The 26537-nt window shown below is 46.6% G+C and overlaps 2 protein-coding genes across 11 annotated transcripts; one reads left to right on the top strand and one right to left on the bottom strand.

Annotated features, from left to right (window-relative positions):
* Window positions 1-4075: 4075 nt before the first annotated feature.
* ITFG2 (integrin alpha FG-GAP repeat containing 2) lies at window positions 4076-21602 on the top strand. 10 transcript variants are annotated; one of them, XR_006784756.1, is made up of 13 exons: window positions 4076-4278; window positions 9957-10052; window positions 10642-10683; window positions 10870-11041; window positions 11627-11766; window positions 12184-12332; window positions 12697-12794; window positions 12988-13041; window positions 13153-13244; window positions 14037-14154; window positions 15308-15419; window positions 15502-15660; window positions 20045-20375. XR_006784756.1 is itself a non-coding variant. In XM_045830509.1 (12 exons), the coding sequence occupies exons 1-12, from the start codon at window positions 4183-4185 to the stop codon at window positions 15603-15605; spliced, it is 1335 nt and encodes a 444-aa protein (XP_045686465.1). In that variant the 5' UTR covers window positions 4076-4182; the 3' UTR covers window positions 15606-16454. The 10 variants fall into 10 exon arrangements, 7 of the variants coding, with proteins under 7 accessions (XP_045686465.1, XP_045686468.1, XP_045686466.1 ...); XR_006784755.1 differs by having other exon boundaries at window positions 15246-15419; window positions 20045-20370; XR_006784754.1 differs by lacking the exon at window positions 20045-20375 and adding an exon at window positions 16129-16454 and having other exon boundaries at window positions 15246-15419.
* Window positions 16572-24334, bottom strand: NRIP2 (nuclear receptor interacting protein 2). The gene is made up of 6 exons (XM_045830516.1): window positions 23953-24334; window positions 20656-20808; window positions 19402-19484; window positions 18935-19056; window positions 18628-18680; window positions 16572-18321 (listed from the first exon to the last, which is right to left on the bottom strand). The coding sequence occupies exons 1-6, from the start codon at window positions 24142-24144 to the stop codon at window positions 18229-18231; spliced, it is 696 nt and encodes a 231-aa protein (XP_045686472.1). The 5' UTR covers window positions 24145-24334; the 3' UTR covers window positions 16572-18228.
* Between the last annotated feature and the right edge of the window lie 2203 nt (window positions 24335-26537).

Below are 26537 nucleotides of genomic sequence, written 5' to 3'. Positions count from 1 at the left end.
TTAACCCTTAAGTTGAAATAACAGTGGGCTAAGGGCAGTGCAGAACAAAGCCAATGTAAGAGTTGGAAGGCATTCTAAGAGAAAAACTTGTCCTCTTTCAGGAAATTGTTATTGATGACTGTGGCTATAGTTCCCCAGCTGCTTGCCAACCTCAGATAACTTGAACATGCCAACTATGCTCATGACATGTAAGAATCATAATAAAATCTTATTATCATATAATGAACACTAAATATGCCTTGAGAGGTAAAGCGAGAATGAGACCCAAAGTGTTTCTGAAGGGGAATGATCAAGAAAAAGCAATGCCTTCATGAATTTTGAGTTCTTTGGCTAGAAGAGACCAGCCATACCCTATTACCAACCCCCAAAACATGTATGCTTCTTAGGATTTCCTGTTCCACTGTTAGAAGCACTTCACACATAAAATGGTAGTGGTTTTATTTTTATTTGAGGTGAAATTTACATAACAAAAAATTAACCATTTTAAATTCGGTGACAGTCCAATCACGATGTTGTACACCCATTATAGTTCTAAAACATGTTCATCATTCTCTGTTTTAAACATTTCCTCATGTTCTTCACTGACAATGAAGAACTACTTACTGCCCCAACAAGTGTGGCTCAGTTGGTTGGGCATCTTCTTGCAAAGTAAAATGTCACCTGTTTGAGGCCTGGTCAGGGCACATGTCCGGGTTGCAGGTTTGATCCCTAGCTGGGGCATCTAACTAGAGACAGCCAATGTTTCTCTCTTACATTGATGTTTCTCTTTCTCTCCAAAAATAAAACCTTAAAACAAAATAAAACTACTTATCATGCTTCAGTTAATGGCCAACAGAGTCTTGAACAGACAACAAACCTGATAGATTCTAGGATCAAAGCTTTCCAGAGTCAGTCCTTTTTGACAGGGCCAAACTTGTGATGGGTGGGACTTGAAGTAAAGTTCTGAATAACAGCATTTCACTCAGAGGGTTGGCCACACTATTCTGCCTAATTTTTAGGTCAAGTAAGTTTGAGAATCAGGTTTCTGTACTTCGTGAGTTCTCACAATATTTGGTATGCTAAGGTGCACTGTGAACTAGAGGGGGCAGGGGAATGAAGACGTCTCTCAAACTGAGTCCATTAGAAAGCCCTAGGTCCTGCCCCCAGGATAGTGAGTGCTCTGGGCCTCACCTGTAGAAAAAGCTTTAAAGGTCCCATTTCCTACCTGGGCATCCACAGCAGACAGATTTTGTCCACTCTGACAATTCTTGGAGGAGTAAGTGGACAAAGAATCTCTCTAGAAATATTTCCCACTTAATACTTCCCCTCCCATAGCAGGTTTCTACTGAAGCTATTGTTTGGTTGATTTGTAAATGATATGCCACCCGCTCTGGCTGGTGTAGCTCAGTGAATTGAGTGCCCACCTGCGATCCAAAGTCATTGGTTCGATTCCCAGTCAGGGCACATGCCTGGCTTTCAGGCCAGGTCCCCAGTAGAGGGCCCTCAAGAGGCAACCACACATTGATGTTTCCCTCCCTCCCTTCCCCTCTAAAAATAAGTAAGTAAAAATCTTAAAGAAAAAAAAAAAAGAATATAGCCCTGGCTGGCGTAGCTCAGTGGATTGAGCACGGGCTGTGAACTGAAGTGTCGCAGGTTTGATTCCCAGTCAGGCCACATACCAGGGTTGCAGGCCATGGCCCCCAGCAACCACACATTGATGTTTCTCTCTCTTTCTCCCTCCCTAAAAATAAATAAATAAAATCTTGTTTAAAAAAAAAGGATGTAATTGATGATCCTTTAAAAAAGTTAAAAAAAAAATAGAATATGTCACCCACCCAGCTGTATCCATATCATCTAACCAGGAAGATGGCCTGGTTAGGCAGTTCTGGGGAATAAGCCAAAACCCACACTGAAAGATTGCTTGGCTGAAGCAAGATGGGCAGTAGATGGTACACATGGAGACCAACCAACCATCCCATTAGAAAGAGCCACAAACAAGGGTGCTCCTCAAAGAGCCAGGGATCTGTCTACATGACTCTGCAATGCCTATTCTTATAATTCACTTACTATGAATTTAACACTCAATGCAATTAAAGTAATTGACACAAGGTGGGAGTGGCATAAAAATGAAAAGATTTGATTCATGCCTTATGTATCTAGAAACTCATCTCTCCTCCCTTTCTAACTTTATTTGGCTCTCTTAGCAAAAGCCAAAAGGCAGGGTATCCAAGTTGTGATCATAATGACATGACCTTCATGGCAAAAACAGAACAAACAAAAATAGGTACTCGCCAGGCACAGAAAGGTCAAGAACAAGAGGCCAAATGATGAGGAAGATAAAACTAAGGCATTGTGGAGAGCTGGGTCAGAGTATGATTTCAGAGAACTGGGTCAGGCCAGGGCACGTGGTGAGAAACAGGGTGATTCTCATCTATTTTGTGCTGAATTAGTTTTTTTTGTTTGTTTTACAATTTCATTCATAGGCTGGAAAAAGAAAAAAACAATGTAGAAATATTAGTGAAAAGAAACATAATTCAAACTAACTTGACATCTAGAGGCTAATATTTTAAAAGTGGCTTTTGTTTTTCCATCCCTCAAAACCTCACAAGAAGCTTGGGGTTTGAGCTAGGATGAGAGAATAGAGATGTGGTACGGCAAGATGAGGTAGCATGCAACCCCCCCATAAATGAAATCATGTATTTAAAGTACCAGGTACACCTGTGTAACCCACAGCCTTTGAATGGACCTGGCCAACCCCACAGTACCCCACAGAGACAGAAACTTCAGTGTACCTGAGGTCCCAATATTTCTCTAGATTGCCTCCTGTTTTGACCTGTTTGTTCCTTGTTCTCATCACCAGACCCACTGGGACTCCCTAGGACAAAATATGTCCTTCCTCCTCTCTTGCCCCCAGGCACCAAGGTCTTGCCCTCCAGAGCCTTCTCTTTCTAGGTTCAGAAAGCAAGACCAGCCCTGGTCCAACATCCCCAGATGAGATACATATCCTCACTTTCACAGTGTTGACTTCTGAAAGACCAATGTGTAAATCAGCCTGGGCCAGCAAACCTAAACCTTAAAATGCATGGAGTACCTGCCGAATTTCACAAATAATACTTTTGGTGCCTTGATTGATGAGGCACCCTAAAGAAAGATTGGACTTGATTCAACATGAAAAGTTTCTCTAAGAGGCCAACCATGATGATAAAGTCCCATTTATACTACAGAGTGAGGACACTGAGGGAGGGAGGCAAGAGCTCTGTGGTGGGGCCACAGGGCAGGGCAGATCCAGCGACTAAGCAACCTTGACTTGCAGCCTCAGGACTTTCCTAGGAACTACAACATAAATGATAGGAAAGATCTGAAGTTTTGGATCAAATAATCCTGGTCTGAGCTCCACCTCTACCATTTTCTGCCTTGTTACTTAATCTTACTGAACCTATTTTCCTCATCCAAAAAATTGGAATAATACAAGCTCACAGGTTTGTTGTGTTAATTACATGAAATAATATATGTGAAATGTGCTTTGCATCAAGTGGTTTTCAAACTACTGACCAGAGCACACACACCGTTAAAAACTTTTCTAATATACATTAGCCAGTATATACACATATAAATATATACAATTGAAACAAAAGTTTCATAAGAGCAATACTTATCTTACTATGAATCACTTGATATTTTCTATTCTATCCTATTTGTGTTTTTAAATGCTGGTTCAATTCACTACATAATTTTCACAATTCCTAACGGGTAACTTCTAAAAAACACTGCTGGAAAGCACACAATTGTCAGTTATTACGATTATTATGATTCTCAGGGGTGCTCTAATGGCTGGAAATTTTCAATTGCTAAGGCAACGAAGGAAGAGGTCAAGGTTACTAGGTCAAGTACTAGAGACTCCCATAGCCCAGAGAACAGATGAGCCTGGTTAGGGTTGGTCTACCCAAACGCTCTAGCTCTAAGGTGAAAAGGAATGGCCCACGCCCCTGTCACTCACAGCAGCAACTGAGCAAGCCCGCCCTACGCCAAGATGTCTCGGAAGACCCGCCTCCTCGCTAAGATTAAGCGAGGAATGCAAGGATTGGAAGCTCAGGCGGTGACGTAACTTCCCCCTGTCGGTGGCCTTCCGCCCTAGCAGGTGCTGGGAGGGGCTCGGGAAACACTTAGCGGGGCTCCTCGACCCCCTTAGCCCTTAGAAGTGCGATGAGGTCCGTTAGTTACGTGCAGCGCGTAGCCCTGGAGTTCAGCGGAAGCCTCTTCCCGCACGCAATTTGCCTCGGAGACGTCGACAACGATACGGTCAGTGCATGCGCACTGCAAGAGACGCAGCCCGGGTCTGCGCAGGGCTGGGCCGGGGCGGGGCCAGGAAAGTGGAGGAAGCCTGGGAAATAGAGCTTGCGTGGCGGACCTAGGGAAGAACTTTACAGTTAGTTTAAGTGTTCCCGGTCGTCCTGAGTTTGACTGGTGCACTGGTCTGGTAATCTTTTAGGAACATGGGTAACTGTCTCTTTGTCTAATTAAGTAACTTACTCACCGAAAGAGCCTAGTAAACTTTGGTGGCCAAATTTCTAGGTTCACTGGTTCTGTTGTTAGGCTTCCTTCCACTTTACCTTTCAAAGCTTGAAAATAGGCTTTAAGAGCACCTCTGCTGCCCTGGCGGGGTCGCTAAATTGATTGGAGGGTCATCCCGTACACGTAGAGGTTGTGGTTCGTCCTGGTCAAGACTAGTACCTAGGTTGCTGGTTGGATCCTTGCTCCAGGCCTATAGGGGAGGCAACCGATCACATCGATGCTTCTCTCTCTCCCTCTCTCAAAGCAATAAACATATCCTGCGGTGAGGATTAACCCCACCCCGCAAAAAAGCACCTCTTCTGCTCTTACATTTGGCCCTTTGTGACGCTGGAATACATTGCTCTATCTGCCTCACCTTCCAACTGGTGGAATATGCTCCTCCCTGAGGCAACAGATGTCCTCACCAGCCCAATCTTAATGTCCTGCTGTGGTACCTGCTCCATACTACCCGCAGGTGGCTGGAAACTTTCAAGTGCTACACCTTGATTGACAAAGATAATTTTCATCTACCATTGCTTTCCTCAAGAGTTGTTCCTTATTTGAATGAATACAGGTGAAGCAGGTAGCATCATGCCTGGCACACAGTTACAGCTCAGTCAGTGTTAGCGCTATTGGTTAGTATTTGATTCTAATGCAAATATTTATTGAACTGTTCATTATGCGCCAAGGACTCTGCTACATTCTGGGAATTCAATAATGAACAAGACAGCCCCAGCCCTCAGGTAGCTCATAACCAGGTGGAATGATAGTAATGAGGTGCTTTGATTAAAATATGTAAAATGTTCTAGAGTGGAGCATCAAAGGGGACAGGGGCCATTGTTAATGTGAAACACTCTTTTTCCCCAGACTTTATCTTTTCATTCCTTATCTCTATTTAATATTTTTAATACAAAGCACCTTATTACCTTTCTCTCCTATCCTGTGTCCCATCTTCCTAGTCTGCCTCCCTTCTGTTCTGTACTGTCTTTTCCCTGAAAAAACAAGGCAGGGACTAAAACATCCTTCCCTCTTCCAGACTTTGTGCTGTGATGGAGAGGCATTTAATGAGGCCTCCTTTGGCTTTGCCCTCTCTGGGGAGGAAAAAGTTATTTTCATGAATTTGTATTATGTTTTCTGGGCTTTCATATTTCTTCATATGCCAAGCAGTACAATTTTTATGAGAAAATCAAGGTGGGCATTTTAAAATAGTAAATTCACAAAATGACTTTAGATGTACATTATTTTCCTTTTTATCTGATTGTTTTCTTTGTTTACAAGAGAAAAATACGTGCATTTTTTATAGCTTCATAGTACCAGCTTTTTTGAAAATTGTACTTTTCTAAGTGAATTGCACTATTACACACTCAATTCTACAATATTAGGGATATTTATATTTTTTCCCATTAGGGTAGGAAATTTTTGTCTTTTGTTGTTGCTGCTGTTTTATTTTGTTGTTGCTGCTGTTTTGTTTTTAGTGCTATATTCCCAACACTCAGAATAGTGCCTGGCACATAGTAGACACTCAGTAAATGTTTGTTGAATAAATTAAGGTTGTTATGAAAAGCAGATGTGATTATGTATCTCAAAGCAATTTGAAGGGCTCTACCTGTTATTAAATATAATGGAAAGAAGGACATGTAGTTGAGACAGTTGGCTAGTAGTTAAATGTGGTACACTCAGCCTGCATAAGTATGTGTAGAAATTTTGTTATTGGTCCCCCACGCAAGCATTTGGAGATTTGGGGCGAGAAAAAGACTTATTTTGAAAACAAACAATAAAAAAATAAATAGGACTTCCAGCCAAGATGGAGGCATAGATAGATACACTCTGCCTCCTCACATAGCCAAAAGAAGGACAACAACAAATTCAAAAACAAAAAAATAACCAGAACTGCCAGAAAATCAAACTGTGTGGAAGTCCAACAACCAAAGAGTTAAAGAACAAACACTCATCCAGATTGGTAGGAGGGGCAGAGACAGGCAACCAGGGCAGAGAATATGCACAGCAGGGTGGCAGCTGGAGGACCAGGTGGGCAAGACAGCAGTTGGTGGTCCCACATTTGTATGTGGATAAACCAGGAGGAACAACCAGGGAGTGAGACAGATCGCACACCCAGGGTTCCAGTGCAGGGAAATAAAGCTTCAAAACCTCTGGCTGTAAAAATCCGTGGGGGTTGTGGCAGTGGGAGAGACTCCCAGCCTTACAGGAGAGTCCATTGGAGAGACCCATAGGGTCCTAGAATGTACAAACCCACCCACCCAGGAATCAGCACCAGAGGGGCACAGTTTATTTATGGGTAGTGGGGACAGTGGCTGAAAGCTGATGAAGAGCCGAACAAACAGCACTGTTCCCTCTCCGACCCCCCCTCCACATACAGTGCCACAACACAGAGATGACAACATGGGTTGCCCTGCCCTGGGGAATACCTAAGACTCCACCCCTTATTATGTAACAGGTGTGCTGAGACAAAGAAATAGGGCCCAAATGAAAGAACAGATCAAAGTTCCAGATAGAACTATGTGATGAAGAGATAGCCAGCCTATCAAATGTAGAGTTCAAAACACTGGTAATCAGGATGCTCACAGAAATAGTTGAGTATGGTTGCAAAATAGAGGAAAAAGTGAAGGCTATGCAAAGTGAAATAAAGGAAAATGTACAGGGAACCAACAGTGAAGGGAAGGAAACCAAAACTCAAATCAACAATTTGTACCAGAAGGAAGAAATAAACATTCAACCAGAACAGAATGAAGAAACAAGAATTCAAAAAAAGGAGGAGAGGCTTAGGAACCTCTTAATATTTGAATCATATGGTGCCAGAAGAGGAAGAGCAAGAAATGCAAAATGTAATTGAAAAAGAAATTTGTGCTTGTTTTGCTGTCGCACTTGAAACTGCAAAAGTGATGGACACAGTGTGTGATAGACAGAAAAGGCATTAAATTTGTGGCTGGGAGACCTGAGCAGAAAATAATGTTCCAATTGATGGCAACATGTCACACCAGAAAGCACTGAGACTATGTGAAGACTTCAACAGAGAACCCCCTGAAATGAGTGACTTCATTTACATAACTTTTATTATAGTACTATATAGTGTTACAATTATTCTACTTTATTAGTAGTTGTTGTTAATCTCTTACTATGCCTTACTTATAAATTAAACTCTGCCCTAGTATGTATATATAGGAAAAAACAGTATGTAGAGGGGTGGGCAAAGGTAAGTTTATAGTTGTTCATATGGAGAAAGGCATGCAGGTTATGATTATTATTATAGCTTTATTAAAAGAATGTCACAGTGGCAGAGTAAACCTACTTTTGCCCACCCCTGTATGAGGTTCAGTACACTCTTCAGTTTCAAGCATCCACTGGTATCTTGGAATGTAACCCCACAGATAAGAGGGGACAACTGTAGCTGCCAGAGAGCAGATGGGCTGTCCTGGGAATGTCCTCCTCCAGTGCCGTTGCCTCTCTTTCTGCCTGGCTCACTGCACCTTCCACACTGTTTTATTACTTTATTCCTGTGTGTATGCCCTTGTTAAACTGTGAGGTCCTTCTCAGCAGGGAGTCTGTGACGTTTTATCTTTGTATCCCAAACTGGTTGTCCAGCTTTACCCGAAAACTCAAGGACTGACTAGGCATTCTCTTTCATTCTGATTTTTCTTTGTTTCTTAAAACAATCTTTTTTGGTATTTGTCTATTAAGTAAACATTTTATCGAGGACTATTACAGACTTATTTGTTGAATTAATGTATAAGAAAAAGAATGGATTGTATGAAAGATGCTAAGATCCCTAGTGTTGCAGGTGTTTTAACTAGAGGCTGAAAACCACCTGATATTAGTACTCACTGTATTCTAATCACTTCTAAATACTTTCTTCTGTTAGCTAAGTTCTTGCAACAACCTTAGGAGGTAGCTATTTTTATGATTCTTGTTTTTTTTTTAAGAAATTTTTAAAAAGATTTTATTCATTTAGTTTTAGAGAGATGGGAAGCGGGGAGAGAGAGGGAGAGAATCATCAGTGTGAGAGAAAAACATCTATTGGTTGCCTCTTGCATGTGCCCTGCCTGGGAACCAAACCCACAACCCAGGCATGCACCCTGCTGGGAAAACCAACGGGTGACCCTTCGCCTTGCAGAATGAGGCCCACCCAACTTGGCCACACTGATCAGGGCATGATCCTCATTTTACAAATGAAATATAGGCATAGAGAACTGGAATCCAATGCAGGCAGCTGCACTCTGAACCTCTGTGCCATGCAGCTTCTCTCCTGTGCATCTGCAGAAGTCCTCTGAGGATGGAATAGAAACATCCATTTCTGTAATAGAAACATCAGGTGTAGAGGGTTTAATGTAAATAAATTTGTTTTATGCTTCTATGATCTAATATTCCCATAAGTAATTCCCATAACTATTAAAAAATAATTAATGTAAAATTCAAATCAAGTAAATCATTATTGATAAATTCCAATTCATTGTTAACTTTTCGTTACTGCTTTCCTTTTATGTCTTTGTTGCCTTTAAAATTAAATCTTCTGGGAATCTAATATTCACTTTGAGGACAGGAGGGGGGTGTTGGATGTCCCCACAAGGGGAAATCCTAAAGCTATTAGTAGAAATAGGGTTTGGAGCAACCTTATTATCATTGTTACCACCTGGGAAGTGGAGTATTCAGATACAAACAGTGGTGAAGAGGCTTCATGCAGGGAGCGTGCCATCCTGAGAGCTTAGCCACCACTTGGGGGCACCAGAGGCCCAGAACAAAGATGCCGATACCCAGCAGCCCCTTCCTGCTGCTCCCCACTATAGCACCTCCATCCCTCTCTATTCATTCCTAGGACACCAAGATCAAAAGTTCTTGCTAAAGAAGGGAGGGCCCCCAGAGCTACCTTTTTTCCCCCCTGGCCCTAATAAAAATGAGGTTTGGAGTTAAATTCCCCAAAAATTGAATATTTGGGGTTGTTTCCAAAATACAAGGTGGGACAAAAGAAGGTTTACAGTTGTTAGTATGCAGAACAGAGAGTTTATTCCTGTATTACTATTTATTAATTATTGTATTACTATCCATACAAACAACTGTAAACCCACTTTTTGCCCCTCCCTGTATGTCCTATTTGTAATGGACGAATCAAAGCCAAAGTCAGGTATGTGGGGCATTGAGCTGTTCAAATGTCAAAGTTCTCTGGGATAGAGTCTGTGTTTGCCCATTCCTCTGGCTTCCCCTGTCCCTGACACACACATACATACCACCACCCCTTCCTAGTGGAAATAAAGAAACTTGGAAAACCATGGCTGTGTTGGCCACAATAGATTTTTAATACGTTTGATGAAGATTCAAGTTGATGTCCTGTGATTTCCCTGGGAAGGGCACAGTAGAGAAGAGTTTGAGGTGGGTCAGCAGGACCCATGCTAACACTCCTCTTTCTCCATCTGAAGTTGAATGAACTGGTGGTGGGAGACACCAGTGGGAAGCTGTCTGTGTATAAGAATGATGACAGCCGGCCATGGCTCACCTGTTCCTGCCAGGGAATGGTCAGTATTCAACTACCTGGGTCTGAAGGCGGGGGAAGGGATTTTTTTCTGTCCAGGAACTGTCAAGGCTGAGATCCACACAGGAGCTCACCAGTGTGTCCTCACTTACCAGCTACTCAGCTTAGCCACTGGTTGTGGGGGCCGCTTAATTCAGGGAGGGAAGCCCCCAGGCAGCGAGTGCATGTACACACACACACACACACACACACACACACACACACAGGACTCCCTAAGTACTTTAGGAACACTGCCTAGGTTGTCTGATCTCATACAGTATAATAGATAATGGGGGTAGTATTTGAATAAGTCTAGAAACATGATAGTCTTACTAAATTGGAGTTTTGTTTTGTAGAGATTTTGTTTTGAGCCCAAAATGCCTTTACTTCAGGTCTTCATATTACTGTGCAGGTAAAGTGAACCAAACCTATAGCACAGTAGCTCGGTTAACGCAGACCATCACACAGGTCCCATGGCACTGGTTTCCAGAACACGCTAGTAATGAGAAAAGCTGCTCCTTCCTGCTTCACGGAGATGAGGGAGTACTGGTCTCCCTCTGGGTCACCCTGAGCCTCCCTTTCTTCTTTTGCAGCTGACTTGCGTTGGGGTTGGAGATATATGTAATAAAGGAAAGGTAAGAACTTCTGGGGGTCTTGGGACTCGAGTGTAACTCCAAGGCCTTAGCTGGATGGATCGCTGTCTCAAGGTGGAAGTCAGTTGAGAGTTAATGGCCTTAGCCCTCACTTCTGTGTTCTAATGATCAGTCTGTGCTCAAACTTCCCTCCGCAGTACCCCTCTCCCATATCTCTATCTGTCACAGAACCTGGTGGTGGCGGTGAGTGCTGAGGGCTGGTTTCACTTGTGTGACCTGACTCCTGCCAGGACCCTGGATGCTTCTGGGCACCATGAGACCCTAGTGGCAGAGGAGCAGCGTCCGGTCTTTAAGCAGCACATCCCTGCCAACACCAAGGTCATGCTGATCAGCGACATCGGTGGGCATGGCTATCTTTGCAGGCAGTTGGGGGCAATAAGAGTCAGTGGGTAACAGAGCAGATCTCAAGGGATGGGGGGGGCGGTCAGTATTTATTTGTGCAATTGCTATGGAGAAAATAAATCACAGAAAGGACCTAGAGAGTGTTGAGGTAGAGGTAGCAATTCTACATGGAGTGTCAGGGAAATTCTTACTGAGAAGATGACATTTGACCAAAAATTGAAGATGGCGAGGGAGTGAGCTATATAGATACTGTGCAGATGTTTTGGCTGGAAGCTGTCTCAAAGTTGGTGGTGGGTGTATTGGATGCATCTGGACACTCTGAGGTGCATATCTGAGGGAAGCAGTGACAGGGCCTGTGGAGCAGGTGGGTGGGTAGGGCCAAGGGACAGAGAGGTGCTGTCAGTACAGAAAGAGCAGGAGGCGCACCAGACTCAGAGTATGTGAAATGGCTCCACAACAGGTTGGGCTTGAAGTCAAAATCCCAGCAGCGATGTTAGCAGAGGAGTAGGGATGGGATGCTTGTACGGTTCAAGCTGACGAATACAGCTTTGGCTTCAAACTTGTCTTATTTTCTGGACCACAGATGGAGATGGGTGCTGTGAGCTGGTGGTAGGGTACACAGACCGTGTGGTACGGGCTTTCCGCTGGGAGGATCTGGGCGAGGGCACTGAACATCTGACGGGGCAGCTGGTGTCACTCCAGAAATGGACGCTGGAAGGTCAGGTGAGAAGCTGAGTAGAAGGACCCTGGAGCTCAGAGAGCAGGGAGGAATGCCTCCTGAAGGAGGGTTGTGGGAGAACAGTTGTGGGCCATGATACAGGGTGGGAGAGAGATCTAAAGATCATTTCAAATCAGTCTTAGGGGAAGTTGCTAGTCATGGCAAATAGGAGGGAACCAAGAGCTAGGAATTGGGAATGTGAAGGTGGGTGTGATGTCTGTGTCAGGATCTGGACCCCGCAGAGGAAAGCAGATGGTGTAGTTGGAGAGGATGGCACTGGGCAGGAGCCCTGTGAACTCTAGGATTCCTCGAAGCCTGGGGGATTGCCTCCAGGGCCCCTACTCCAATTCTCTACCCTGTTCTTTGCAGAGTCCCACTTCCTCTCTCTCCAGCCCCCTTTAAGCTTCTGTTCCCTGGTGCAGGTGGACAGTCTCTCGGTGACTCCAGGATCACTGGGTGTTCCTGAGCTGATGGTATCTCAGCCAGGCTGTGCTTATGCAGTTCTACTGTGTACCTGGAACAAGGACACTGAGCACTCTGCTACCTCTGAGGGGACCTCAGAAAGCAGTAGGTAAGGGGTGCAGGCCTGTGGATGATGTGGGGTACATGGGAGCAAGATGGGGTCCTGGATGTACATGGCAGTGGATGGGTCTGCAGTTGACAGAGCTGTTTCAGCTAGCTTCAGCACAAGTACCTCTGCCCTAGTAAGGGAAGACCTATATTTTGGGACCCAGGGAGTCCTGGCTCTAACCTTGTAGCATCCCGAAGAGGTTATAAGATTCTAGCCTGGTAGCTCTGTCCCTCTCTTTCCACACAGGCCACAAGGGTCAGCTATAGGTTTCTAGCTGATTCACATCTCAGCAGCTCTTACAGAGATAGGGCCACAAATGTGCCAGAGAACTAAGTTCACTTAGTCCCCACTCTTCTGCCCGCAGGGAGACCCCAGCTGCCCGAGATGTTGTGCTGCACCAGACATCCGGCCGCATCCACAACAAGAATGTCTCTACCCACCTCATTGGCAACATCAAACGAGGTGAGGGGGCAGCAGGATGCGGCAGGTTGCTGAGGCCAAACATTACTTTTGGGACAGGAGATGTGGGACCTTCTCTCATTTCTAGTCCTGTCCCTCCCTCCCTCCCTGCCCTTGGCCATCCCTCACCCCATATGCTCTGATCTTGCCTTGACCTTCATATTTTCTTCTTCTGGTCCTTCTGTCCCACCCACAGGCCACACCTCTGAGAGTGGTGGCTCTGGCCTCTTTGCCCTCTGCACCTTGGATGGTGAGTTCCCGGGCCAGCTACAGGCCCCTGCTGGGGTGGGAGGTTGTGTGCCTGGGGGGGTCTGCTTAGGGGTCCTGTTCTCCCCATTGCAGCCTGCCTCTCCCCCTGCAGGAACACTGAAGCTTATGGAAGAAGCAGACAAGCTGTTGTGGTCCGTGCAGGTGGATCACCAGCTTTTCGCCCTAGAGAAACTGGATGTCACGGTGGGTAGAAAACCTGGTGGAGAAGAACATTCTTACCTTCTTTACATGGATATACAAGGTTTCAGTGAAGCCATTATCACCTCATAGTTAACTCTGAACTTTTATCTTAAGGTCCTCTTTAGCCAGGTCTAACTCCCTTTGAAATGAGTTGTTCCCCTGTTACACAGTGCTTAGCACTATTTGTGCTCTGGGGAACCTCACACATCAGTACCATTCAGCCACAGAAGAAGCTCCAAAGAGAACCAAGTAATTACTAGGGTCCAGAAGTTTGCCATCAGTCCCAACTCCAGATGCATATGAAGTTTTTTCCTTGTCCCATGTGAGTCTGTCTTTACTGAGGCTGTGGCCCCTGAGTCTGCAGATGGGGGCTGCCTTTGTGCTGCCGTTACACATGCTCAACGACGTGGGAGAGGAGGCAGGAGGCTGTGAGGTCAGGCAGGCCAGGCCTGGGCTGGAAGCCCGATTCCACCATCTCCCAGCTGAGTGACCTTGGGTGCATGATTTTATTTCTACAAGCTGAAGTTCCCTCAGTATCAAATTGGGAATAATACTGCCTACTTCACAGGGTCCTTGTGAGTACTATGTGAGGTGGCTCATTGGACAGTAGCCCCTTTGGTGCCTGGCACATGGGAGAAGTGCAACAAGAGACGTATGGTGGTTTTCTTTCTCAGCCGGCTGTTGGTCCCAGAGCAAAGTCTACAGCTTCTTTGTATTTCATCCAGCTCCATCGCTAGATCCCTTTTTAAAATAGTTCCTGGCCACCCCTGCAGTCTTGTCTTGGACCTTTTTCAGGGCAATGGGCACGAGGAGGTTGTTGCCTGTGCCTGGGACGGACAGACATATATCATCGATCACAACCGCACGGTTGTCCGCTTCCAAGTGGATGAGAACGTCCGAGCCTTCTGTGCAGGTGGGCCCCTGCCCCCGGCCCCCACTGACCATACTCGCCTGCCTCCTGCTGTCATCCTCAGCGTGTCCCCTTGCGGGAGTCTGCATAGACAGATGCTTTCTTAAGTCTTTCATTAGAGGGTGATGAGTGGGTACTAAATTGCCATCTTTACAGTTTTAAATAAGGAAAAATAAAAGAAAGTGAGATTCTCATTTCTGAATATCTCAAAGAATGGGATGAGATCTTATCATCTGTTTGTGTAAAGACATCAGAAAGCTCTTTCCTGTCTGAGTATATTGGAACTCTGTGAAGGATATTCTCCTAGAGCAGCGATTTTCAACCTTTTTCATCTCATGGCACACATAAGCTAATTACTAAAATTCTGTGGCACACCAAAAAATAGATCTTTACCGATCTAACAAAAAATAGGTATAATTTTGATTCATTCATACTGGATGGCTGTTGTTATGTTGGCTGTTGTCATTTTTTTTTAATTTGACAGTCTTAAGGAAAAAGAGGTCAGTGCCCCTGACTAAATGAATTGCACATTTTAAAAATTCTTGTTGCACACTAGTGTGCCAGCCACAGCACACCGATCGAAAATTGCTGTCCTAGAGTGTTCCCATTAGTTCCAAATCGGGACCTTGGAAGCCAGCGCCCACTCTTTGGGGTGACATGGAGATATCTGTGGTCACTGAGATGAAAAGAATTGAACAGTGTTCTCGCCCACATTCCCCAGTGACCTGAGAGGTCAGTGTGCCTTTGCAGAGGGGCTGCCCTCAGAGAAGCCTCAGTTTCTGATCTACCCCTTTACTAGCAAGACTTGTCATTACTCCAGGGCCATCACTGTGATGACAACATAAAGCATCACGTTTTTGGATGCTCTTCTGCCTGAGTTTTGTTTCTGTGGTTTTTCTGTATCTGGAATGGGCCAAGTTGTTTATTATTTTACTGAGTTTCCAACAGAGTAGACCTAGAAAGAGAGCCATTAGCTTTCTGCTTGACATCTGTGGGAGGACCAGAACCGCCGACTCTAGAGCCCCTATCTTATCCTCACCTCCCACCACTGGATGAAGGTTCTTGACCTTTGTCTCACTGCCCACACCTCACAGGCCTGTATGCCTGCAAAGAGGGCCGTAACAGCCCCTGCCTTGTGTATGTCACCTTCAACCAGAAGATCTATGTGTACTGGGAGGTACAGCTCGAGCGGATGGAGTCTACCAATCTGCTGAAGTTGCTGGAGGCTGAGCCAGAGTACCAGAGCTTGCTGCAGGAGCTGGGCATAGGTGAGGCCCAGCACCTGCGGCGCTGGACAAGCGGGGGCCTAGGAAAGCCACAGCCTCTTACCAGCCCCTTTCTTGCCCTCAGATCCTGATGACCTCCCAGCAGTCCGCACCCTGGTTCACCAAACCCTCTACCATCCTGACCAGCCACCACAGTGTGCTCCTGCAAGCCTCCAGGATCCCACCTAGCTGGACTTTCCCCCTTAGCTGAGGAAGGATCCTCCTGAACCTCCCTACCCCCAAGGTATCCATAGTATTGGCAGGACAAGGAACACACATTACAGAGGTGCATGGACAGATGGCAGCAGCCCTAGGGTGACTGTGAACTATAGATCTCATGTCTTCTTGGTGAAAGAAGAGACTAATTGACCCTCTGTGCATTTGCTTGTGTATCTCACCCACCACATCAGCAGGGCTGTAGCACCCTGGCCTTATTCCACACCACCAGGGACTGCCCCCTCCCCAGAGCTAACCCACTCTTGTTGTATGGAAAAGAGACTTGCCTGAGGCCCCAACACTCGAAAGGAATTAGGCTTTGGCACCAGTGGAGTGGTGAGGTAGGGGTTCTCCCCAACCCCAAGCTCCATCTCCCACGTCACAACTCCAGGTCATTGACTGGAGTGATTATTACAGGAATGGGAGACTGTTTATTTGGGGTTTTTCTGAGGGGTCTTTCAGGATGTTTTACAGTCTCATTTTTCTGTGTCCCCAGCAATCCTGAGACGATTTTACTCTATTTTCTGAAGAAACTGGGCCAGCACTGTCATTTTGCCATATTCTTCATGTATTGTGCAGCTTCATAGGCCTTGCTCCATTTCCCACCCACTCATTTCCCCCAAACACCTTATTCTCTCAGACAATAGACATTTAAAATCTGGTGCAGGTTTATGATCCAGACCATAATCAGAATTATGTCTTGGCCATTTATATCCCTTCTGCTCTTAATTCTGTGTGCTTTAAATCAGTGTCTTTCAAATTGTAGGTTGCAATCAGCATTTTTTTGAATAAATGAAAATGAATACTATAGGATGAAAAACATAGCTTTCAATATAGGGAAATGTTGTTTTGCTTTAATTGTATGTGTTTACTGAGTATAATATAAAATATATTTCATATTTCCTGCTTTGAATTATGTTCAAAGGAGTTTGAAAGCCATTGCTCCAATTATACTGACCCTGTCAATATACTCAATTATATTGACCCTGGCCTAATGGGTCAGCCTGGGGAAGGGTCCACATTCACATTTCCTTTTTGAAGGGAATAGGGCAGAGATCATTCAGCCTCTGACAGGCACCAGGGAAGACCAAAGAAGCACATTACCATAGAGGAACAGATGTTTATTCAAGTGGGGGAGTAGCTGAGCTGAGAGCCTGCCATAGGGCCTGGGAGCCTGAGGTCTGCAACTACAGAAGCAGCAGGAGGCAGAAGGGAAAGGAACTGGGTGAGACCAGGAAGGCAGAGGTCATGGAGCAAGGCAGTGAAGGACCAGGGCACTATCTATGACACGTGGCTGTGAGTCCCTCTCCTTTCCTTGTGAGGGCAGGAGACTTGGCTGAGAAAGGTAAGGCCCAAGTGTCACAGGGCAGCTTCTTAGGTGCTGGTTCTTCTCTAATCTACCCCATGCTCAATATTTTGTTTCCAGCTCAAGGTCCTAGTTTCCTAGTTCAGGTTAGTTACACCACTTTCTTCCTCTAGCCCGCGTCCATGATTCGAGAGGCTCAAACCAGCCAGAAAGACTCTCAGGGGTCTGGCGTCTTACGATTTGAGTTCCTCTCTTCACAGTGAAGTCAGAAGAGCCCCCTTGTCTCTTTGCCATGGCTTAGAACCTGGTAGGGGATAGAAAGCCATTGATTCCAAAACAAGACAAACTCCACCTATAGAAGCCAGAGATGAGGGGTAGGAAGAAGATCTAATGGGGTGGATAGTTCTAGAAATAAGGAGGAATACGGGTTAGGTAAAGTCTGAGTACTGACAACTTTACTATCCCATCCACCTTTGGGACCAGCTCTCTCTAGGGCTCTTGCACACATACCCTAAAGTTCAGGGGCCCAGTGGATGAAAAAGCAAGTGGAGGAGGATGAATATCTGGGGCAAATATTAGAGGTGTATCCAAGGGCTTGCACTGGGTAATCAAGTAGTAACTGGCTTCAGACATTGGCAAGCTCAGAAAAGGTAACAGAGCTAATCTTGTGAGCTGGCATTCCTCTACCAAACCACCTTCCTACTGTATTGAATTACTCTGTTCAGTGCTTCTTTCCCCACTGAACTGTGGGCACACGTGTGCAGAATCGGAAAGGTAGGCACCAGCTGGGCCGGGGAACCAGTTGGTGAGGTGCGGGTCTAGTTGTGAAAGATAGTGAGCCCAGAGGTGGAGTGAGAGGCGTGGGAGTGAAGGCAATGGAGAGGCTTTGGCAGGAGCTGGAGCACAGGTGGAGGACAACGGTAGCCTGCAGCCCTTGACTCAGCCGGTTTCTACCATTCCAGGGGCCCAGCCTGGAACCCCATTTTGCTTATGTCATTTTCTGCAGTCCTGATTTGGCTCTACTCTTCTTGGGAAGGCAATGAGAGAAAACAGGGAAAGCAGAGCCCTGAGCTTCTGGACCATCTCTGGAAAAACTGGGGGATAGGGAAGTTGCTGAGAAGCAGGGAAGAACGTGGCTGACCGAGGGTAATGGAATATCAGGGTCAGGGCAGTGACAAAGGCACAGACAAAGTAGTCCCCAGCTACCTAGCTGTAGTAATGTCCCCATTCCCCACATGGCTGTTCCCTTAAGTCACAGTGCTTCCTCCTGAGGACTGACTGGGACAGCAGTCACTGGCCAGGCTCTTGGTACAAAGGCAGGAAGGGCAGCTCTGGGAAGGGGGCTTTCAGCCTCAGCACTCCGCGCTCCAGGTCGATACAGCACTGTGGGGTGTGGAGGGGAAATGTGAGCTCCTTGAAGCAGGTAACCTCCCTCCCAGCGCCCTCTTTTTGTTTCCCCTCCCACTTCCCACAGCTCCCCCCCTGCTCCTTGCTCCCCTGTGTCCGTTCACCTGGGCCCCTGTCAGTGAGGGACCCAGTTCTCCACATTTTTCGCCTGTGGGCAGGCAGATCAGGAGCCTCTAAGGAAGCAAAGGTGCAGTTGCATCTTTCTTATCAAAACCTGACCCACACCTGTGTCTCCTCTCTTTCCCAGCCTTTGGTCAGGCCCCAAAGTGCTAGCATCCTTACCTTGAGAGAAAGCAAAGTCTGCAGTCCAAGACAGAATTCAGGACTCTCAGCATCTGTAGGAACCATTTGAAAACAAGGTTCTGGAGGGTACCTGGGGGTCACTGCTGCCCTTCTGTCAGCACATGACCCTTCTTTGCCTACCCCCATCCCCAGGTCTGAGAATCTTGGCACAGGTATTGGGGATAGTCAGAGCATCTTTGGGGACAACTTGTCTGGTGCTGGCAGGGCTGAAGTCTGCCTTTGTCTCACCCGGGAGAGAAAGACAGGAGAGATGGGAAGTGGGGCTGTCGATGAAGGGAAGACTTACCCACTACCTGGGCCGAGCACGCCACAGTCTGCTGGCCTAGCTGCAGCTCCAGCTGCTCCACTTGGGTTGGGGTTACAGGGGCCAGGTCCCCCCCTGAGGCTTTTAGGACCCTCTTCCCTAACCTGTGGTTGGTAAGCAAGGTTATGGCCACTACAACCCCACCCCCACCCCCATCCCTTTTGTCAGCTAATGTCCCTCCCTCCCCACCACACTTTGGGTTCTCATCCAATCCCTGACCCCACACAGGGTCTAAATCCTTGTTTTCTCTGCCAGAACCCCCATGAACTCTTTGGTAAATAACATCTTTATTAGATATAGTTCACACACCATAAGAGTTACCCTTTTAAAGTGTACAATCAAGTGGTTTTTAGTATGTTCAGGGTATACTCACTACTACCTAGTTTCAGAATATCATCACTCCCAAAAAAAGCCCATCTCCCATCCACTTTGTTGGGCCATACTCTTACCCCAGGCGGGTGAGGCATCCAGTGGAGATCTGGTTGTAGTGGGTACCTGTGTCCACGGCCACCCTAAGCACCTGGTCCTGGCACTGAGAAAGAGAGTTGTGGGGGATTTAGTGAGTCCCAGGAGAATAGACTGGGCCCTTCACCTTCCTAGCCTTGGGTGGTTCCCTTTCAGAAACCAGTAAGTAAAAGGAATGAACTGAGTCTTAAAGAGGCTTTTGTGGGACTCATACAATTGAGGCAAAATTGGCTCAAATAAAGGAACCAAAAAAAAGTAAGTGAGCTGCACTTTGTGGTGAGTGCATCTGTTAGGAAACAATTTGATCAGGAATGGAGATCTGTTTGTTTAAAGGAACTCTTGGGAGGCTGAGGGCCATGCAGCTGGTGAATCTAGTTGGGAGTACAGGAGCGGTGTGGAGACTGGGACACCTTGTTAGGAAATTCAGATGTGGGAAAGAGAGGCGTTGACCACGGGAAGCAAAGGAAGACACGTTCGTTTTCTTTTGGATTTATACAGACATTTTGGGTTATCCTTGGATGTCATAAACATGCAGTTTTCTCATTCCAATCATTTAGTGAGTATATACTATGCACAGATGTTGCTGGAAGGCACAGCAATGAATAATACTATTCTTTTGGAGTCTAGGGGAAGTGAAACAGAACTACTGTATGAAGAAAGGGTCATCGATAAAGTGCCCAAGACATTGAGAAGGAGGAAAGGCTATTTCCTACTGGGGAAATCAAAAGGTTCCAGGAAGGAGGTAACGTTTAAGCTTAAAAGATTGTAGAATGTGGATATAAAATGATTGCAAAGCAGGCAGAGGAGATGCTGAGCAAAGACCGTGGTGTACAAGCAGTGGGCATTTATTAATTTATTAGCAAAGTTTGATACTGGTTGGGTGGTCAAACAGTTCCAGAGATGACGAGGCCATCACATGAGCTTTTGCGGGATGGTTGCATTTCCCATCCGTGCACACACCATTTGTTACGCAGAGCACTCTACAGGGCACTCACACATCACATGCAGAGACTATACTTTGATAAAGGAAAGGGGGAGTCATGGTGGTGATGTGAAATTGCAGAGGGAAGATGGTTGGAGGCAGAGAATAAAGGAGATAGGGGATCCCATTTTTTTGGTCCGGGCTTAGGGGAGAGGTTCCTTTTCTCCCTCCTTCCCCTACCACCCAGGACACAAAGTGGGTGGAGTGAGCCAGGGCAGGATAGTTAATGAAAGCCAGTGCTCTGGGAGGTTCTCACCTTGCAATTGACCAGAAGAGCTGGAATCTCTGGTGTGCTAGTCTTCCTCCTGTTCTCCTGGCCATGAATCAGGGCCTGCCCCAGGGGAGACTCCCCCTGGCTCCAGCTCTGGTTTCTCTCTACCAGGCGTCTTTGGATCACACTGTGTGGCTGCTGGCTCCATCACAGAACAATGAAGGTAGATAGGTCTAAAGCCAAGTATCCAGGCTGCTCAGTTCCCCCACCTCAGATATCCCAGGGTGCTGTCCCCAACCCCGCCCCATCCTGAGTCTCAAAGGAGTGAAAAAGGGGCAGGAGCTCACCCAAGGCTGCCAGCAGTCAGAGCATCACAGCAGAGTGAACCCCAGTATTAGACAATGTCATTTTTTCCAAGCCCCCAGTGGATTGCTCAGTGATGAAGAAATGGAAAGAGAACAGTCCATCTAGTTAACACTGATTAATATCAGCTCATGGGACATTTCAGGAGCTAGTATTATGCTTGGGAGAAATTCTCTTTCAGATCTACAACAAGCTGTTTATTTTTTTTGGACATGTTTCCCCCTTTGCAGGTCCTAGGGTTAATGGTGCAATGAGAAGAAGTGAAAGCAACAACAAAAATGGATAAAGTTAAAATCCTTAAAACTAGAATGCTGGAAGTCATCCTTTGACTCTCCTTCACTCGTAACCCCCATACCCTGCCAATCACTTCCTAAATTCTACCAGTTTTGCCTCCTGTGTTTGTAGTCCATCCCTACTTTCTATTACTGCCTTTATTTCAGACTCACCACAGCTCTCCTGGATCACTGAGATGCCTCCTTATGTTCATAAGAACCTGCCTCCAGTACTGTCGCCTCTCAGGTACATCAGCTCCAAGTCAATGGTTATCTAAAACCCTTGTTTTCAAAGTGTGGTCCTCACACCAGCAGCTTTCACATCCTTTGGAAGCTTGTTAGAAATGCAGAAAAGCTACTGAATCAGGAGCTTCATTTTAACAAGAGCCCCAGATGATTCCTGTGCACATTAGAGTGTAAGAAGCACCCAAATAAAACAAAGCTAACCATGTTACTCCCCTGTTTAAAATCCATGAAAGCACCCCTATCCCCATTGCTTACATGGTAGAGCTCAAACTTTTTAAGGCAATCCACAGCCCAGATGACCTGGTCACTGCCCAAATCTGCCTCTTCTCCCCTTTCCCATCTCACACTGCTTGGCTCACCCGCCGCCGCAGCCACCCTGCTTGTACTGCTTGCATCAGGCTGTTTTTCCTTCTTTGCTTCTCCTCTCCCCTATGCCTGAGACTGGATGGCTAGCTCAACACACTTTGTTCAAGAACTAACAGTTCTGGAGAGAGTTCTTGGGTTCCATGTACATCTGGTAATTAGTTCAGGTTTACCTCCTCCAGGAAGCCCTCTCTGGCTTCTTTGTGTTCTTCCCTCCACACACTGGGGTGTGTGGGCTGGGATAGCTCCCTTTGTCATGCTTCTCACAGATGTCATTTGTGGATTTCACTCCCCCATTAACTTAGAGAGCCCTTGAGATCATGTCTGTATCTTATGTATTTTTATATCCCAAGGCTTAGTTCTGTGTATAGTAGTTACTCAATAAATCCTTGCTGAAGAATAATGTATCCTGCCAGCCTCCACACATGCTTCTCCACCTGCTCTCTCTCTGTGGGAGCCTGAGATTGTTTTTCCACCCATGACCTAATGAGGCCCTTGAGGCTGCTCCCACCAGCACGAGACCCAACTCTGGGAAAAGGGCAGCGAGCTCTGGGACTGGCCAGAAAGAGCGGCTCTGCAGTTCCCAGCTCTCCTCTCACCTTTCCCATGGGCATGGCCCTTCTCCAGAAATCATATCAGATGGTCCCCAAAGAGTAAAGGCTATAAGATTCTAGCCACTGGGAGCCAAAGAACCTGCTTCCCTGTTCCCTCGTTTCTCAGCTATGCTTTCTATGCTTGCAAGGAGGAACAGCCCCTGGAGTTTCTCTGAACTGAAATCTCAGTCTGATCACTTTTCCTTTTGGGGTGCTGCTGGGATAGGGCTAGGAGATTCCCTGGCCTCTGGGCAGGGTTCCAGGAGGGGGCACATTTGACTAGGAGGAAGGTGAAATGTAGGGCTAGGGCACGAAGGGTAGTGAGGGCCTATGATTGCCTCTAGGTTCCCAGGTGGCAGGGGCTGCCAGAGTGGCCCGAGGCCCCCAGAAATGCCTTTGTACCCACCAGGTTGCAGGAGTTCCCACCCTCCTCTCAGCCCCTCTGATGAGGAGATGGGAGAGTGAACAGAGTGCTCTCAAACCTTGGTATAAAAATCTTTCTTCTATGAGCAAGAGGCTAGATATGATTTCATGTTCTCTGGACCCACAGAGGTTCCTTTCTCTCTTAGGCTAAATAAAATAGTAGCTGAATGAATAATAACAGTATTTGGATAGTACTTTCTCTCAGTCAGGCACTGTTCTACGTTCTTTATGGGTATTAGCTCATGCAACTCTTGCAACAACCCTATGAGGTAGATACTATTTATTACCTTTATCCTCATTTAATAGATAAAGAAACGGAGGCACAGAGATATAAAGTAACTTGCCTCAATGTCAGAGCAGGATCTGAATCCAAGCAACATGGCTTCAAAGTCCAGGGAAATGCATACATGCAGTTGTCCCCTGACCCACTCACCCCTTCACTGTCACTGCCCCACCCCACCCCTCTGGAGGTCAAAGCTGCTGCAGGGAATGGAAGGAAAAGGGCCTAGAGGGAGGCTTGGAGGAAGGAAAGGGACACTGAAGGAGGCCAGGTGGCCCAGCAGGAGCTGTAGGGAATCCTGATGACTTGGCAAGGATGGAGAACTTCAGTGATTCATTTCGAGGGGAAAAGGCAAATGAATGGGCAGCCTGGGTATGAGGGAGTACAGTTTAGGGAGAGGAAGGCAATCACAGCCCTAAACTGGCCAATCCTTCGGCTCTCTCAGCTGTAAAGGACCGCTCCAGAGGCTCCTGTGTCCCTGAAAACCTCTACTCCTAAACAGCAGAGCTCACTCCAACATAAACCTTCGATTTTAGAGGGGAAGCTGAGCAATGAGAATGGGGTCTCTTAGCCACCAAGTTCAGGGAATATCCCAGTGAAGAGCTCAAAATGGCCAAAGGAAGCCCCTTGGGTTGGGGGGACTGCCTGTCTCCCACTCACAGTGAGGGGGGAGAATCTGAAGGCTCAGGGTCTGCACTTAAATGTCCTTACTCCCACCCTCAGGGTAGGGGGTGGGGAGATGGAGAAAAAGGGCCAGAGGAGTTCTCCGGGGTGGGGTGGGATGGGGAGAGGGCTGCCTCACCAAGTCCTTGGAGGTGCCCAGCCTCTTGAGGCTGTCCAGGGGCAGCAGGTCAGCAGAGTCCTTGTGCAGGAACTGGGTGGCCTGTTTGAGCCTGCGCTGCTGGCTCAGGTGGGCTCGATCCCGAAGCTCTGCCTCTTGTCCCCTCCTGCTGGAGTCTCCCCCCTCTCTCCTGGCCTCCTGCCTGGTGCTCATGGCCCCTGCCAGGCTTGTTGAGCTTGATGAGCCGAGTGGGGGCTTCTGAGGGGTCCTCCTCTCCGCTCTCTCTGCCTTCTGTGTCCCTGTGGTTCCTGTCTGTCTCTGTCCCGGGCCGCAGCTCTCTTGACGGGAGGGTCTCAGAGGGAGGAAGAGGAAATAAATAAATAAATAATGTTCAGGAGCAGCCGCGTCAGGCACCAATTCCCAGAGAGCTCAGTAGAGGGAGTGAGGCTCCGCTGGAAAAACCCAGCACTGGAGAAAGGGCGGTGGGGCAGCTGGCAGGCTCTGCAGTGTTTCCAGTTCTGGGGGCCTGGCCAGGGTAGGTGGTGGAAGGGTGTGTGTGTGTGTGTGTGTGTGCATGTGCAAGGGGTTGTGAAAGTGCTGTGGACTGTCAGGATGCCCATGGCAGGTTGTTTGAAAGGCGGTGTATGTTGTGTGGGGGTGGCAGCCTGCATGGGAGTGCTTGGTGTGAGTGGGATATGCAGGCCTGTGCAATCGTGGGTGTGGGTGGTGATCTGTTCGGCAGCCGCCACCCCTCCCTCCCCCCGGGGTTCTTGCAGCCCAGGGGTTGGAGTGCAGGCCAATAGCTAGGTTCGGGACCAGAGGGGGCAGCATCAAAATGTCTTTCCTTCCTTTTCTCACCCTCAATAGGAGACCTTTCTGGTCTTAGCCTTTCAGTGTGGCCTGTGTCAGACGGGTCTTTATTTTGTTTACTGTGGGGCCTCAGTTTCAGGGGTGGCAAGAGCTGCTCTGAACCTCCCCAAAAGCAGGCCCAGTCTCTCCTCTGTTTTATGTAAGGCTCCTCCAGTCCTGGCTCTTTAAAAAAGCTGTTGTAATTCAAACATGCAGAAAGTTATAAAGAAGAACCAATAATCTTTACTTGGGAGCCTCCTAAAAAAAATAAACTGTTACAAATATAGCTGAATCTCTGCTTACACCCTCCCTTCTCCCCACCCAATGTCCTTCCTGAATTCGGTGACTGTCGTTCCCACACCTGTCTTTATTCTCTTTATGCACATACATGTGTGTGTGTCCTGAGTGACAGAGCATTTAGTGTTGCATCACCTATTGTATTTATTCTTCTGCAACTTGTCCTTTTTTGCTCAATATTTTATTAGTGAGATTCATCCATGAGGTATGCATAGCTCTAGTTCATTCACTTTAACTGCTGTACAGTATCCCTCTATATGAATATAGCATATTTAGGAAATTCAGGTTTTCATTCTTTTTCTTGCAACCAGTGCTGCTATGAACTTTTTGCACATCTCTCCTGGGGACATGTATAAGCATTTCTCTAGAGTATATATATACCTAGGGGTGGAATTGCTTCCCCATTTATGCTTAATTCCAAATTGCCTTTCAAAGTATTTATACCAGTGTACACTCCAGTCAGTAGTGAATGGGGATCCTGGGGCTTCGCTTCCTTGCCAGCATTTATATCAGACTTTTTATAACCCTGGCTCATCTGTCTTCAGATTTTTCTCTTCCAGCCTTTTGTCTTCACCATCATCAAAATGCTTTGGTCAAGCACCTGCTCACGTGTGTTGGATGCTCACAGGATGAGCACCCCACCAAAGCCGTGCTCCTTAGGGACACAGTCTGGTCTGGACAGCACCAAGGCACATGCACATTCAGACAAACCAGATGCCCACTGGTCTTCTGTGGACCAAGCCTCTTTGAGGCACTTTTACGACCACTCCAATGGTATGAGAGAGAGTTGTGTCACAATCCCCATTTACAGATGAGGGAATTAGCTATGTGTTATGATTTGATTTGTGTCCCACCCAGTTTGAATGTTAAAGTTCTAACCTCCAGTACCTCAGAAGGTGATCTCAGAAGGTGATCTTGGAGATAGGGTTTTTACAGAGATAATCAAATTAAAATGAGATCAGTAAGGTGAGTACTAATCCAATATGACTATGTCTTTATTAAAAGGAGGAAATTTGGACACAGAGACACAGAGGAAAAATACCGTGTGAGCACAAAGGCTAAGAATCCCAAGGACTGCCAGCAAACCACCAGAAGCTAAGAGACATACATGAAACAGATCCTTCCTCATAGCTCTTAGGAAGAACCAAGCTGGCCAACACCTTGATGTTGGACTTCTAGCCTCTACAATTGGAGACGATAAATTTCTCTTCTATAAGCCAGCCAGTTTCTGGTATTTTGTCACAGCAGCCCCAGGAAACTAATACATTAAGATTTAGAAAACTTGCCCAAGACTCAGTTATTATAGGGCAGAGCTAGGCAGCAAACCTTTGTGTTCCGTCTCCCAGGTCTTGCTCAGTTTCCATTATGCCAAAAGAATACTGACAGAAATGATAAGCATGGAATGAAGACCAAAGTACGGTATGATTCCATTTATCAAGCTCCGGCCCACCAGACCCTGG

This window comes from Phyllostomus hastatus, unplaced genomic scaffold (genome assembly GCF_019186645.2).
Source record: "Phyllostomus hastatus isolate PE091 unplaced genomic scaffold, TTU_PhHast_1.1 phas_contig_152, whole genome shotgun sequence".
Lineage (NCBI taxonomy): Eukaryota > Metazoa > Chordata > Mammalia > Chiroptera > Phyllostomidae > Phyllostomus > Phyllostomus hastatus.
The sequence above is the reverse complement of the archived record's forward strand: the minus strand, read 5'-3'. Positions and strand labels throughout refer to the sequence as shown.

Coding starts and splice junctions, on each gene's coding strand:
- ITFG2 (XM_045830509.1), top strand. CDS start 4,183: ATGAGGTCCGTTAGTTACGTGCAGCGCGTAGCCCTGGAGTTCAGCGGA. Junction 10,684..10,869: donor ATATATGTAATAAAGGAAAG/GTAAGAACTTCT, acceptor TATCTGTCACAG/AACCTGGTGGTGGCGGTGAG. Junction 11,767..12,183: donor AATGGACGCTGGAAGGTCAG/GTGAGAAGCTGA, acceptor TCCCTGGTGCAG/GTGGACAGTCTCTCGGTGAC.
- NRIP2 (XM_045830516.1), bottom strand. CDS start 24,144: ATGAGCACCAGGCAGGAGGCCAGGAGAGAGGGGGGAGACTCCAGCAGG. Junction 20,809..23,952: donor TGGGCACCTCCAAGGACTTG/GTGAGGCAGCCC, acceptor TGATGGAGCCAG/CAGCCACACAGTGTGATCCA. Junction 18,681..18,934: donor GTGCTCGGCCCAGGTAGTGG/GTAAGTCTTCCC, acceptor TGGTTCCTACAG/ATGCTGAGAGTCCTGAATTC.